The sequence below is a fragment of the Pinus tabuliformis genome, chromosome 1_2, assembly GCF_031772625.1.
Source record: "Pinus tabuliformis cultivar Carrire ecotype Pingquan chromosome 1_2, CPIR1, whole genome shotgun sequence".
Lineage (NCBI taxonomy): Eukaryota > Viridiplantae > Streptophyta > Pinopsida > Pinales > Pinaceae > Pinus > Pinus tabuliformis.
This window is the reverse complement of record NC_142298.1, coordinates 915,555,237-915,570,054: the sequence shown is the minus strand read 5'-3', so window position 1 is coordinate 915,570,054 and position 14,818 is coordinate 915,555,237. Positions and strand designations below refer to the sequence as shown.

Sequence of the window (14,818 nt, the reverse complement as noted above, 5' to 3'; positions counted from 1 at the left end):
ATGTCTCCTCCTTTAGCACTGCGGCTAGGGCACTCCCTCTAGGACAACGTATAGGGCTTCTCTTCTAGACCTCTCTTTCCACCAAAACCCAAACGAGTGGAGAGAGGATTCACAAGAGATGTGTATCAAATGACTAGAGGTCACCTCTATTTATAATGCAACGTTGAGATTGAGCTAGGGTAATTTGCTTATTGGCCGACCTTGAAAAATTGTCAAATAATACAAATAAATTCATATATCCATAAATACATGTTGGAATCGGATGATCTTTAGATCAATCCTACACCTCTTGGTGAAAGGAATCCAAGAAAAATATCAGCTGCCATAAATAAGATTGTTGAAGTTTCTAAGTTTACTTAGTTAAAAACCCTCCATGCACTTTATCTGATTTATTCCTACCTACTTGTTATTTTACTTAACAAGTTATTTACAATGTAAATACTGAAAATAAACACTAGTGCATGCTGAACATATTATCGATCAACAACTAAAGGAAACAGAAACAATCACACCGTATGACACCATTATTTTTTGGACCAATGTCCTTGGAAAAACCCAATGTGGGAAACCGGTGTAGCTATCTGAGAGTTTTCTTATTAAGCAATATCAGAGTACAATCTGGGTGCCGAAACTGGCCTACCCAACAGAGAATTTCCTTGGCAGTAATACCGCTCAGTTTCTGACAAATCTTCTGGTTGAAACCCTGGATAATCCTTCCGGCAGCTCCTCAGCACCAATCTGCCCTAGAAACCCCAGCGTTAGCCTCTCTCTGGAATGCGTCAGCCCCCCTCTGCCCAGCACTAGCCCTGCGTCACTCCGGATGGGTCTGCGTCAGCCCTCTGGCCCTCCGTGCAGCTCCCGGCTGCCTCTGCGTGGCCCTGCGTGAGCCCTGGTTGGCTCTGCGTCACTCTCCCCGGCTACTGCGCTGCTCTCCCAGCACTATCTTTGCCTCTCTGTCTCTCTGTACTCAATGCTCCTCAGCTACAGCTCCGGATCACTAATTCTATCTCTCTTAGCAAACCCTGCTTTAGAGAATAGAATCACTGATCACTCTGGTGTATCCTCCAAGTGACCCTCAAGCCTCTTATACTTTTCTCATTGACATATCAATGACTGAGATTAAGTCCCTAATCAACGACTAAGATTAGATCTGGCTTGATCCATGACTTTTGGACCCTTCTAACACAGTTTTATATTAATTCACATTAATATTTTATTTTCCCTAAGTTTATACTTAGGGACTCCATTAAAAATATTAATTATTTTAATATTTCCCAAACTGTTTAGAATCTGCCCAAACCCTTTCTGGGTATTGGAGATCTTATTTGCCCCAACTTCTCCACCAAATTTCGTGGCTAGAGCACATCCGATGCTACCCCAAATCAACAAAGATGACCCACATGGAGTTTGGCCCTAGTTGCCAATTTTAACAAAGATTAACCCTCCATTTAAGGTGAGAGAACAAGATCATGATCAAAACCCATCCTTCTTCTAGGTCACCCTGTAATCCATACCAAATGCCAAACTACAAACAATCATAAGCACCCGATTGCAAAATGAGTAAAGTACCTTTTGATCGGAATCCCACCTTTGTCCATGTGCTCATGCTTGATGGGTGAGATGCATATGGCTAATGTAGGTGGTAGATATATAATGACATGTCATCCACTAGTGGTGGCTATCAGGGGTTGCATGGTTGGCCAACTGGATGTGAAGAATAGGAGAAAAGTTTTCTCCTATAGTGTTACCCATTTTGGTGGGTAACATGACTAATTGCATAATCACCCCTAACACAAGTGTGGCAACTTGGTTACAAATAATTAACTAGAAAGACATTTGAGGGCAAGGCTTGAGTGTAGTACTTTTGTGCCCCTAGCAGTGAATATGGTCCAAGCTCACTTGATCTCGAGGGTATGTTTTAGGGGGCTCATTACATGTACATTGGATGTCATTTGAGGAATGGCTTGACACCTTTTTAGTACAATGAAGATCTAACCCAATTGTGAGAGCACACATGATATTGCAGCCCCAACGTTGCCCCTCTAAAGATGAGCATTGGAACTTGAGGAGCCTTTGCATGGATGTATGGCCCGTTCTGACCTCTGGATGCTAAAACACTAAGCGAAGAAGCCATGATTGTTGATGTGCCCAAAATACCCAGGATGCCCCCATGCTGGTTTTATACCTACTTGATGAACATTGCCTTGTTCGAGAGCCCAGATGAGGATGGAGATTACTTGAGATACATTGGGAGGGTGGCACACTCCCATTTGAGGATAACACTTAGTCTTAGGATTGCCCCATCACCCACACATGCCCTAAGAAGGTGATGCAAGCCTTCTTGATGATGATGTCTTGGTTGAGGAGATGTTACTTGGATATGTATCCATTCACTTTGATGATGTCCCCTTGAGTGAGGAGCACTCTTGGACCCACTTTGTCACTTTGCTTGACGGAGATGATCATTTATGGAGGATTATGTCACATTGAAGAGCTAATTCTTCCACATGTGTGGAGAATTCATGTCATTTTATTATGATTTATCATTTTGTCAAGCTATCTTTAGGTTGGCTTGTGACCTATTAGTCTTATTGAATGCTTTAAGCAAAATTTTAGGGCTTTCTCATTGTAAATTAAGGAAAGATGACTTGGTTGCCATCATATAAATAGAGGGGAGTCATTTTCCTTGGATAATCATCACACAAACTCATAATTCTTCTCTTGAATGAGTGCACACTAGTGTTTCTATTCTCTCATGGACTCAATGGCTAGGTAGAGTGCGAACTGTCTAGGGGAGGATATTTATTGCATGGAGAGGCTTTCATATGGATTGATAAAGTGATTCATGCTTGAATGGTGTAAGTTTAATGCTATCTTCTTCCATTTTGGATGTAATTTCTAAAATTAGGGTTTATCTTGTGCCATATTAAGAAGTGCAACATCTTTTATGAATTATTGTTTCTATGTGTTTATGCAAAAATTATCTTCAAGAATCTATCAAAGGAACTTGTTTCATGCATCTTTTGACCTTAAATCTCCTATGAAAGAAAGTCGCTAGGGTTCCAAGTGAAGTGGATAGTTTCTGCATCCAAGGTCCTCTTATTTTGACCTTACCCTAATTGACTTTGTTGCCCAACTGAATGAAAGCTAGTCTTATTGTGTTGATCCCTCTAGATTTTCTCTTTTCTTTATTTCATAGTATCTAGGGTTAGGGTTTGGTCTAAATTCCATATTAAATAGCAATTTTGCACCTATATGTTATTGTCCTTTAGGTAGGAATTGCATTCATTAGTATTTAAAAGGAAAAATCTATCATTTATTGCATATTTTACCACTAAATTTAAGGCTGATGTGTATGTAGTTGCTGCTGTTATGTGCATTTTCAGCCATTAAAATCTGCTTGCTAACCTATCCCTTGCTTTCCTCTTCAAGTAGCCTCAAGCCATTGTTGAGATTATCTTTTATAGGCTTTTCTCTGACTGTTATATGGTTTTGCATGCTGTAAAATCTGCATTTCATTGAAACCCTAACTTATAACAGCCTTCATTTAGTTTATTGGGGTTGGTGGAAAGAGTAATTGAGTATTTGTAAATCTTATCCTAGACTGCAATGCTTTCCTGGTACCTTCTTCCATAAGAGCATTAGACTCCTTATCACCCTTGAACCTTCCTTTATCGAAGATATTTCTAGGTGATTTATCTGCAAGGTTCTTAGAGAGCCATTTGGCTTGGGACCCTAGTCATCTAACCTCTAAGTCTTGCTAGGGAACCCTCCCTTGTGGGGATAACATCCGACCACAAAACAACCGGAGAGGCTGCTTAGGTGATAGTGGTGGCTAATCTCTTTGTTGCCATAAGATCCAGGTTGCCTGGTGAGGCTTTGCACTAGGCATGCTGGATTTTGTGATAGCACTACTTACAAATTAATGGTATAATATGCATTTAGTTTTGGAGCTCATTACTTTTCCTACCATATTTCTTCTATGTTCATTGTCAAAGATAAGTTGATTGCCTTGGGCATTGGTTAAAGCAGTCAAACAATTTATGGAACTGCACTTTCCTCATGGTTTCAGTTCATGATTTTTTTTTCCTCTTTTCACTCTCATGTCAGACATTGGGTCATATTTTTACGTTATAAATTTTTAAGGCTAGGCTTCATTTGCTGCTATGCTCTTGAATAGAGATTTGACCAATCAGTTGTGCTCACAAAGTCATGAATATAATGCACTTTTTCTTAAGACTTCTGTCGATCTTGATGTTGACATTGTGTTTAAATGCTTAAACTGGCCAATGCTTGGTTTTCAGGGCACAATATGGGTGGCTATAACATGCTTGTCAGAACCATACAAAGATACAAAGGGATTCCATAGTCAGCAAATAAAAGGTTCAAAGGAAGCAAAGGCTAAGAAAGATTCATTAAAGGAGATCTCTGAAGTCTCACCTGTGCAGAAACATGCCAAAATCAAAGGCCATGAGCTGATTTTGACAGACTTGGATGGCTCTAAAGAAGTAATTGAACTTGCAGGGTGTCATGTCACAGCAGTGTCTGGTGGAGCACAATCTTCTGGAAAATGGTAAGCTTGTTTAGGATGAATATAGATAGAAATGTGATTTCAATCTCCAATCTCTGTTGTTATAAGTTTCCTTAAACATTATTTGACATTGTGATATTTGATGAAGGGCAAGAAGATATCCAATTAAGCTGGAAAACAAGAATAGTGTCCTTGCTTTTGGAAGTAAAGTTTGTTTAATATATCTTGAAACTGCTTGGGAAAAGGAAGCCTGGTGCAAAGCACTTCGACTTGCTTCAAGGACTGGAGGAGGAGGATCTGGTCCAGGAGGAGCACATTGGTATTGGATGTTGAAGAAAGAATTTGAACAGTATTTTTTATGGCTGAATGAAGGTTATCCTTTGTTATTAAAGTCAAATTTTGTTGTTAGCAATCAAAGAGAAAGAAATGACAAGGATGATGCAACTTCCTCAAAGGTACGCCTTTTCCTGAAGAAACTAGCCACTGTCAGGAAGTCTTCTAAAACTGGTAATGAAAGTAAGATAAACAATTTTCCTGCTGTGAATCAAGAGGAGAAGAAAATTGGCAATGAGGCACTCCTTAATCCAAATAGTTCATCATTAACGGATTTTTCAAGAAAAGCCTCTCTTTCAACAAAAAATCGTGATGATCATTTAAATGCTGAATCTTCATCATCATCAGCATCTAGAAGTTTTGGGAACCAAAGCAAGTTGATTGGTGCTACTCATATAGATTCAGAGAACAGTGCTATTGTTGATAGTGATGCTGTTTGTGAGAGAGGCATCATTGACCAAGGAACCCTTTGCTGGAATTTGCTGTTTTCAAGATTTTTCTTTGATTTTAAAAAAAGTTCAGAAGCTATAGCCTTATGTCAGGTTTTAATTCAGGTTTGCATCTTCTATTCCTTCATTTCCTCTAAATTGTTTATTACACTGCAAATCCACTCCTTTTTTTTTGGTGGGTCCATGATGACAAAGAACTCCCGATTTATGTCCCAGCAATTCAAGCGTTCTTACCATTTTATTTAGGATAATATATATTTGTAGTTCAAAAGCACTTGTATTTACTGAGATTCTTATACTTGAAATTTAAGCAGAGGTTGCTGTCTAAGGTCAGAACTCGAAGTTACATTAGTGGAATAACTTGCACACGGGTGGATGTTGGGAAGCTTCCCCCTCATATTTGTAACATGAGAGTCCTTCCCGTGACTAAGGATGAAGCATGGGCACTAGAGGCCGATATTGAGTATTCTGGTGGTGCAATTATTGATATTGAAACAAGATTGAATATCTCTGAAGCAGCTTTTCAGGAAAGACTAAGCACTAAAGGCCTTGAATCTGAAATCGCTGGGGAGGTGACATCAGGACTTTTGAACAAGGACTTTGAAGGCCTTGGAGAACAATTGGGGATGGTTAGAGATGTTGTAGAAAAAAAGGATCGAGGAGAAATTTTAGGTGAATATCTACATACACTGATTCATGCCACATTTTTAAGGTCTCAACGGTGAATTACTGCTTGTTTTCTATGCTGTTTATGGGAATTATATTTTGTTCACAAACATCCCTGAAAGTATATCAGAAGTCTCCTATTTATTTTACTGCTTTAGTATGACTGCTTATATTGTTCAAGAAAATCACTATAGGAGGGAGATTATGTATTGAATTTGATATGTTAGTTTCCCTTTTCTTGATGTTTACATATTATTATTTTATTATTATGGCTGGCCTTCTAAATTCTTTTTCGTTCTTACTTGAAAGATCTCAATGTTCTTTCATTCTAAGTTATTAACATTGCAATGCATTACACATCTCCATCCCAATGTTATCAGAACCGGACTAGTCATTGAACTGGTTGCCCCAAAAATGTGAATCAGAATGGAACCAGAAAAAAACTGGACCAAAAAACCGATCGACCAAAAAATACATAAAATGTTCAAATTTTGGAATATATATATATATGAATCCAAACCATTATACACAAATATGCAAAGTTTCTCATATATATAACAAGTAAATGTGCATATAACTTAAATAACACTTTGAGTGCAATCCACCTTTGAACCATAAATACATCAACAAAGATGCTCTAAATGGCCTCTAGAATCCAAAACAAATCATGCTAAAACCATAGTTTTAAAACCCAACCGGGTTGAACCACTAGCCAGTCAAACCAGCTGGTTCGTTAGGTTTGGAGGTCAGCCCGGCCAATGACTCCGGTTTGGGTCGAGGTAGACCCCAATTTGGTACCAAACTGGCATGAACCAGCCAGTTTTGTCATAACCTGGCCGGGTGGTTGACAACTCACATGTGCACGGCTGCGGGCCCACACCGAGCTATTGAAGGTGGATGTGAGTAGTTTTTTGGGAAACTAGGGGATGTTTTCCTCCAAAAACAGCTCCTTCGAGCCTATAAAATCATTCCTCCCCTCTCATTTGCCTCACACATTTCATTTGGAGTTTTTGTGAGCTTGGAGCCATTTAGAGCCTCATTGATTATGTATTTTGTTGCTAATATGTATTTCACTCGGTGCCATTTTGATATATTCACCCTTACATGGTAAAAATTTGCATATTTTGCCTCTAATGGTTTGGAATCATGGTTCTAAATCTTAAAAATAAAATTTTCCATTAAAAATTAATTATCTCATGTAATTTTTGAAAGACCGGTTCATTGAGATCTGACTAGTCTGGTTTTTCCCATTCGGGTTCAAAAACGGGTTTGATAGTTGGACTGGGTTGGTTATTGGTTCCAATTTTTAAAAATATCACTACAACAAATAACTATATATCATCAAAATTTTCATAGAGCCCTGACAGCCACTAGTAGCCGATGACAATGTGCCATCATATCTCCATCACCTGCATCAGTGATATATTTCCTTGCCCATTTAGCCGTGAAAATTCCAAAACTGAAATCCTATTGGAGTAACTGGAATTTATTTTCTAATTGTTAATTATCTTAACAATTTATCTACTACGACAAATATCAAATAAATCACGCTTCAACCTTCACAAATAAAACACTGTGGAAAATAATAGCGCTGGAAACTAAGAAAATACTAGCACACACATAAAAATGACACTGTTATTTTTGAACCATTGTCCCCGAAAAAACTCAACTTGGGAAAACTGGTGCAACAAATGAGGGTTTTATTATTATGCAACAATGAGAAATTATGAGTACAATAATCTGTATGTCGAAATCTGGCTATCCTACAAAGAAAACACTGGCAAAAATATCTAGAGGGAATTTACCCTCACTCCGGGCAATTCTGGCACTGGACTGCCTCTGTAAAGCAAGTCGTCTAGCTAGGCCAGCGCAGACTCTGTGTCAACCTGATGCTGCCTGTTGCAATTGCTGCCCGAAGTGACTGCTAGTCTAGCCGTCCTGCCTATTGCTCGCTGGGAAAACGTCTCTCCAACACTCTGGGACTCCTTCTCGGCATTTGGTACTGAAAATCTCTGCCCTCTTCAACAAATTGTACTTCCTTATTAGGTGTTCCCAACCCCTACGGGGAGAGACATGTCCCTGGTACATCGTTCAATCAATAGGTGGCATGTGAATAATGATGGAACAAAATGGGGATGAAGGGGTCTCAGGGCCAAATGCCATGGGCTAAAGGTTTAACAATCATGAGGAAGTCCACATATTGGGTGTATAGGTTTGAGGAGGGAGCAATTGTGGATGTATGAGTTACCCTAGCCTTTGTTTTCCCACCCCTCTTTATTTTCCTTTTGTTTTTTCTTTGTTTATTGCTCGAAGCTCTTGGAAATAGAGCATGCTGTGAATTATGTATAATAGTTATTACCTCGTTAACGCTGGGGCAGTTCATTGCCCACCAGGGGTTGGGATGTGCATGGATTCCCTTTAATGATGTGATTGAGCAATAAGTGGCCATAATGATAAGGGGTAGAGTTCATGCTTGGTTTTTGCCCACGTGCTATTTTTAATGTCTCGACCATCTTTTGCATTTTATGGTTTTTTTTTTCTTTTGTTTCTTGCTTGTGGCCATGATATGCTTTTAGCTTTCTCTTAGCTGCATCAACCTCTGGGGCGACATTTCTAGGTTCGACCTAGATATGTGGACAAGGGAAGGGGGTATGCCAGACCCTGTAGACCCTATGGTCCTGTGGACCCAGATAAGGAAAAGGGTGGAATAGGGCTTATAATGTGCGGAAGGGAGTGAAAAGCATGGAATGGGAAACCAGGACCACGCTACCAAAATTGGGAATTCTGAAGTAGTGCCCTTCCTAAAGCCATAGGCCAATAGGGGAGATCCCAGGTGACTAGTGTCACCCACCATTTTGTGGGTGATATCCCTAGGAGAATTTTTTTTTCTCCAAGATGGTCCTCAACCGGTAGCCAACAGCCCCTTGCAGCCACCAACTAGCTCGTTGTGCCATTTCTCCGCCACCTGAGCCAGCCATGTGGTCTCTCACCCATCTGTCATGATCATATGTTTGAAGGTGGGCCTCCCGAACATAAAGGTATACCTTGTCATTTGGTAATTGAGTATTGTAGTTTGCTTATCATGGATACTTCTGGGCATGGATTAATGGGGGGATTCGGCGGAAAGAATGGGCTAGGTTTGTGCTCTTGTCCCCTAGACCCCTTTTGGATGTTAACTTAGAGACATTAACACACATGCCACAACCCACTATGGAAGGGCATGCCATTATGAAGTGCCCACCTGTTTTCCATGGTTTGTAAGCTCTTTAACTCAATTTTATTTGATGACTTATTGTATTGGAAGGCTAGGGGACGCATTGGATCTTATGCAGGATTGCATATGGTCTCCATTTTGGATTTGGTCTCCCTATACGGGGTCCTAACCCTCTAGAGGGCTACATTGGTACATGTAGGGTGTGCGTTGAGAGCCATGGACCCCTAGAGATGTTTAGAGATTGCTCGAGATTCATCTATTGGATGAGAAAGATGCACCTGGTTCACCATGCCCAGTCAGCCCCACAATTGTACCATGCACTTGGTAGATGATCCAGGACTTGTATGCTGATGTGGCATCACTTACACCATCATCTGATCCGTTACAGATTGTTTGCAGGCATCTTCGACCTACTTGGAGACCCATGAGGTTACTTGTGTGCCCTCACATCCATTGGGAGCACCACAGGTTTATTATTTGGAGAACAAAGGGCCAACCCCTTGTCCACTACTTTTGGGAGTCCTATTCATCATTGTGGCACTTATGGACTTCATCACGTTTCTTAGAAGGCCCAAAGACATGTATTGTTGATCTTTCGACCTCTTGAGAGGCTTATTATTTTGTTTATGAGCTAGTTTGGTTGGCTTGTCACCAAAATTTAGTTCTTTTGCACATTGTTTTTATTTTATGGGCTAATATAGGCCCAAGTAGCTAAATCAAACTCATTAGAAGTGTATAAATAGAAGTGATGAGGATTCATTTTAGCATCATCACTTGGTTTGGACTTGTATCTCTCTAGAGATTTTCGCTATTCCTTCTTGGTGGACAAAATTTTGGAGCATAGAATGAATTTTGATGTTTGGATTACCTCTTCTTGTCTTGGAGCTTCTTGATTGGCAATTTGTTGATGGTTGGATGTATTCTCTTAAATGTAAGTACAAAATTTTATGCTATTCTTTCTTTTACTTTGTCACATGCATTAATAATGGGAATTTCGTTATACTAGGGCTAATTGCAACATGCATTATTGCAAAATTTTGGAATTATTGTTTCTAGATAACATCTCTCTATGTATAGGCCATGTATGTTTAACGAATTTTCCTAGGGATAATTCTATGGTTGAATTCATCTTGATAAGCCATCTCATCTTGCAAAATGAAGTATAAAGCTTTAAGGTTACTCTCTTGTGCCCTAACGCTAAGCGAAGTAGTCCTTGAAGCCTCCTTGACCTAGAAACGAAGTCCATTCTCATTATTCTTCTTAACTCCAATCTCCCCAAAGGATTAGGCACTGGTCTACCATAAGGTGATCATTTTAAGAACCATTTTTCTTCACCTTTTCTTCTTTATTCTAGGTCTAACCGCATTAGGCCTCCTAGGGCATCACTTTCTCAACAAACCATACATAGAAAACTTTGATCTCTTGGGCTTTTCTGCACTGGTGCGTCTCCTAGGCCCCCTCCAAATTTGAGGAGATTCCGATGGTGGGATTGTGAGATATCCCAAGCCCTAGCGTTGAGACCGATTTCGCCCTAGGTTTCCCTTTGCTAGTACCTCATAGGGATCATTTTAACACCTCTAAGTGAATATATTTTCTTTGATCCCCTTCTTTTCCTTGTTTAAGTCAAGCTCATCATTGGTTGTTAAACTCCCTCCTCTGGACCTAACCTGGGTCCACTTGGTTTCGTGTGGTCCCATTCTTATCAAAGTCAACTCTTCAAAACCACTTGGGAAACCAAGTACCACAAGGATTTTAGGAGGCTCCTTTACAAGTCACATTCCCTAACCCAAGCCCTTAAATCCCTATTCCCCTATCCTGGAGAACCTTGCACCTTGCTTAAGAACCAAGCAAGTCCCACTCTTGAGTCTCTCCCAGGAAAGGGTCATCGAGATCACTTCACATCCATCTTAGTTGATCTATCCTTCATAAGTGATTCTCTATATATTGGGGCTCCTCCCATCGGTGAAAGTCCGTAAAGAGTAGAAAGCTTTTGCTATGGTGATAGCGGGCTTTAGCTTCGTTGTTGCTCTTGACTTAGCAATTGCCCCTCTAGGACCCCCTGCTAGTTTGAGCAGTAACATTTTGGCGCCGTTGCCGGGGAGGAAGCAAGTCTACCTCCCTAGTGAATCATTGAGGAATTGATTCATTGACGACAATTCAAGTATTCCTCTGTCAACTCTACTCATTCTTAAAACCCCTAGTTTACTTGAAAGTGACAACATTCCTCCCGAAACTAGCGCTGCTACAAAAAAGAAGGAAAGAGCCCCATCACCCGTTGGGACCTCTCTTCACCTTGAATTTCAAGAGGTCAGTGACCCTTTCCCAAGGATGGCACCTAGTTCTAACAGTGACCCAAAACAAGACCAACCCAAGATGACCAAAAGTGAAAGACACTTGGTTAGTGTCTTTGCCCCTTTGAAATTGAGTGATGATCCCAAACCATTACCTTAAAGTAATAACCGATGGTTACCCAAATTCAAAGGGGATGCTACTTGGAGTGCCCGTGACTTTGTTGAAGAATTCTATTGGCACATGTCCCCTAGGATGATCTTCGATGAAGATAAGCTCATGATGCTTTTTGCTCTATCACTTGAAGGACAAGCAAGAGAATGGTACCTTAGTCTTCCCCCAACATGCATAGAAGACTCTGATGACTTCGAGGACCTATTCATGAAGAGATGGTCATGCAATTCCCAAGGAACCTTTAACATTGAAAAATTCTATCAAATAACTAGGGGAAGGGAAGACATTCGGGAATTCATTCAAAATTTGATAGGGTAGTCAAGGATATCCCCCATCATTTGAAACCCTTTGAAGCTAACATCCTTGAGAAATTCATATAAGTTTTGGGTGGCCACTTGACTATGCATTAAGGGACAAGAAACCTTGCACATTGGCTGAAACCAAAGAGATAGCAGTGGAGGTTGAGGAAAACTTACGAATCTCAAAAGTAAATGTCACTGACCACCCTAGAGCTAAAACCGAGGTCAAGAAGGAAAAATCTAAAGATCAACACGAAGAAACCCTCCTAGCCATCCTTAAGAAAATGGAGAAGTTTAGTGAAGAAGTCAACTCATGTGACAAGGTTATCATGAATAAAATCATTGCATTGGAAGGGGCCCAAAAATCTAGTTATATTCCAAAAGCAAAACCCTTTCCCAAAAAGCAAAATGAAAAGGATAAGCCGAGCTCATCTCAAATCCCAAACACTTTGGCTCCAACTAACGCAGTTGAAGAAGATTCATTTTCTGAAGATGAGGGAAGTGAAAAGGGGGAAGTGATGATGAAGAAATATACGAGCAAGCTAACCTTGTGGAATCTGACATTTTCAACGTTTTGCTGGGAGGTTCAAACTTCATACACACACCCTCCCATTAGTGAGGTCACCCTTAAGGAAGGAAAGGAAGAATCCATTCTTAATATTGATAGCAAGGGAAGGTTCAAAGGGGTCCAATATTCATGAAATGACAATAATAAAGACCCTAATACCTTTAAGGAACCACCTAAAGAAGACTCATTACCCAAGCAAGCCCCTCCCAACGAGTCTCTCCCTGAAATTCCTCCCAAAAAGGATCCCCCAACCAAAGCCAATTCAAAAAAGGATCCTCCAAGGAGAGAAAACATCAAGAAGAAAGAGAAGGGAAAGAGGTTAGGCTTGACATTGACGTAGGGGCTGCCATAGGGAAAATAACCATACCCGTTCGTTTGAAAGAGATTGCAAAACTTCTCGAGCAGCAACAAAAATTCAAGATGTTCCTAGGTATTCAAGAAGAAGAATTACCCGAAGACTTACAAAACATTCATATACCTGATCGAAACCCTGGCAATGAACCATTTATGCTCACTTTGGCTATCAATGACCTCCTCTTATGCAATTGTATGTTTGACTCGGGGGCTTTCGCAAACATCATGCCTTTAAAAGTTATGAAGCAATCGGCTCTCAACATCACTCACCCATACAAAAAGGTATGTGGTTTTAAATCTAAGCCCGTAGAGGTGGAAGGTCTCATAAAAGACCTAAAGGTCTCTTTGGCTGGGAACCCTGATATATCACTTCTCATGGATGTTGTGGTCATAGATGTCCCATCACAAGAAGTTCGCATTCTCAAACGACCAAATCACAAGACGAGTAACAAGTGGAAGCCTAAAAAGGAATATAAGGTCAAGGACTTAGTCTTGGTTGATAGAGAACCAATGCCTGTCAAGATTCATGGAAAAGTTGGGGAGGACTATTATTACATTGCTAGACTCAATGACGAACTTTGGCCCGAGTCGGTCAAGTTAAGTCGTATCACCCCTTTCCTTGAGACTTGACATTGTACCATATGCATGGTAGAGTAGGATGCATTGCATGCTGATTTTGCATTAGAACTAATGTCATATGATATTTCTCATGATAGATTAGCTGCATTTAGATTTAAAAACTGCATTTGAAAGTTTACTTCTATGAGTCGATTTTATGGGTCTAATCCAAGCATGTGCGATCATGAGACATCGCGAAAGCATGCTGCCCCGTGTTTTTCATCTATTATATGTGCAGATAATAGGTCTACGGTAACCAAGAGATTGCTAGAGTTCTCGTGATCTCCCGTTCGAGTAGCTTCGTCCACTTTTTTGAGAGATCACGTCCTAGTTGGAGCCAAATGTTACCCACCATTTTGTGGGTGATATCCCTAGGAGATTTTTTTTTTCTCCAAGATGGTCCTTGGCCGGTAGCTAGCAACCCCTTGCAGCCACCAACTAGCTTGTTGTGCCATTTCTCCACCACTTGAGCCAACCATGCGGTCCCTCACCCATCTGTCATGATTGTATGTTTCAAGGTGGGCCTCCTGAACTTAAAGGTATGCCTTGTCATTTGGTAATTGAGTATTGTAGTTTGCTTATCATGGATACTTCTGGGCATGGAGTAATGGGGGGATTCGGCGGAAAGAATGGGCTAGGTCTGTGCTCTTGTCCCCTAGACTCCTTTGGATGTTAACTTAGAGACATTAGCACATGCTAAATCCCACTATGGAAGGGCATGCCATTATGAAGTGCCCACCCGTTGTCCATGGTTTGTAAGCTCTTTAACTCGATTTCCTTTGATCACTTGTTATACTGGAAGGCTAGGGAATGCGTTGGATCTTATGCAAGATTGCAGACGGTCTCCATTTTGGGTTGGTCTCCCTATACGGGGTCCTAGACCTCTAGAGGGCTACATTGGCACATCTAGGGTGTATGTTGAGAGCCATGGGCCTCCACAACAATAGACAACACTCCATGAATCCCTAGAGATGTTCAGAGATTGTTCGAGATTTACTTATTGGACGATGAAGATGCACCTGGTTCACCATGCCTAGTCGGCCCCACAGTTGAACCATGCACTTGGTAGACGAGCACGGACTTGTATGCTGAAGTGGCATCACTTACATCATCATCTGAGCCCTTACAGATGGTTTGCAGGTGTCTTCGACCTACTTGGAGACCCATGAGGTTACTGTGTACCCTCACACCCATTGGGACCACCACATGTTTATTATATGGAGAACAAGGGGCCAACCCCTTGTCCACTACTTTTGGGATTCCTATTCATCATTGTGGCACTTATTTGAGAAAGATTGGTATATGACATGGAAACATTGTAAG

General features: G+C 40.7%; 1 protein-coding gene across 6 annotated transcripts in view; it reads left to right on the top strand.

The window, feature by feature from the left end:
• Positions 1-14,818, top strand: part of LOC149208927 (uncharacterized) — a 331,042-nt gene that overhangs the window by 72,358 nt on the left and 243,866 nt on the right. For all 6 annotated transcript variants that reach the window (XR_016252811.1, XR_016252809.1, XR_016252810.1 and 3 more), the window contains exons 2-4: positions 4,305-4,573; positions 4,680-5,418; positions 5,628-5,985. Coding sequence is in view for 2 of the 6 variants with exons in the window: in XM_089396214.1 (XP_089252340.1) it covers positions 4,305-4,573; positions 4,680-5,418; positions 5,628-5,985 (1,366 nt within the window). In the remaining 4 variants the exon portion in view is untranslated. The remainder of the gene's footprint in view (positions 1-4,304; positions 4,574-4,679; positions 5,419-5,627; positions 5,986-14,818) is intronic.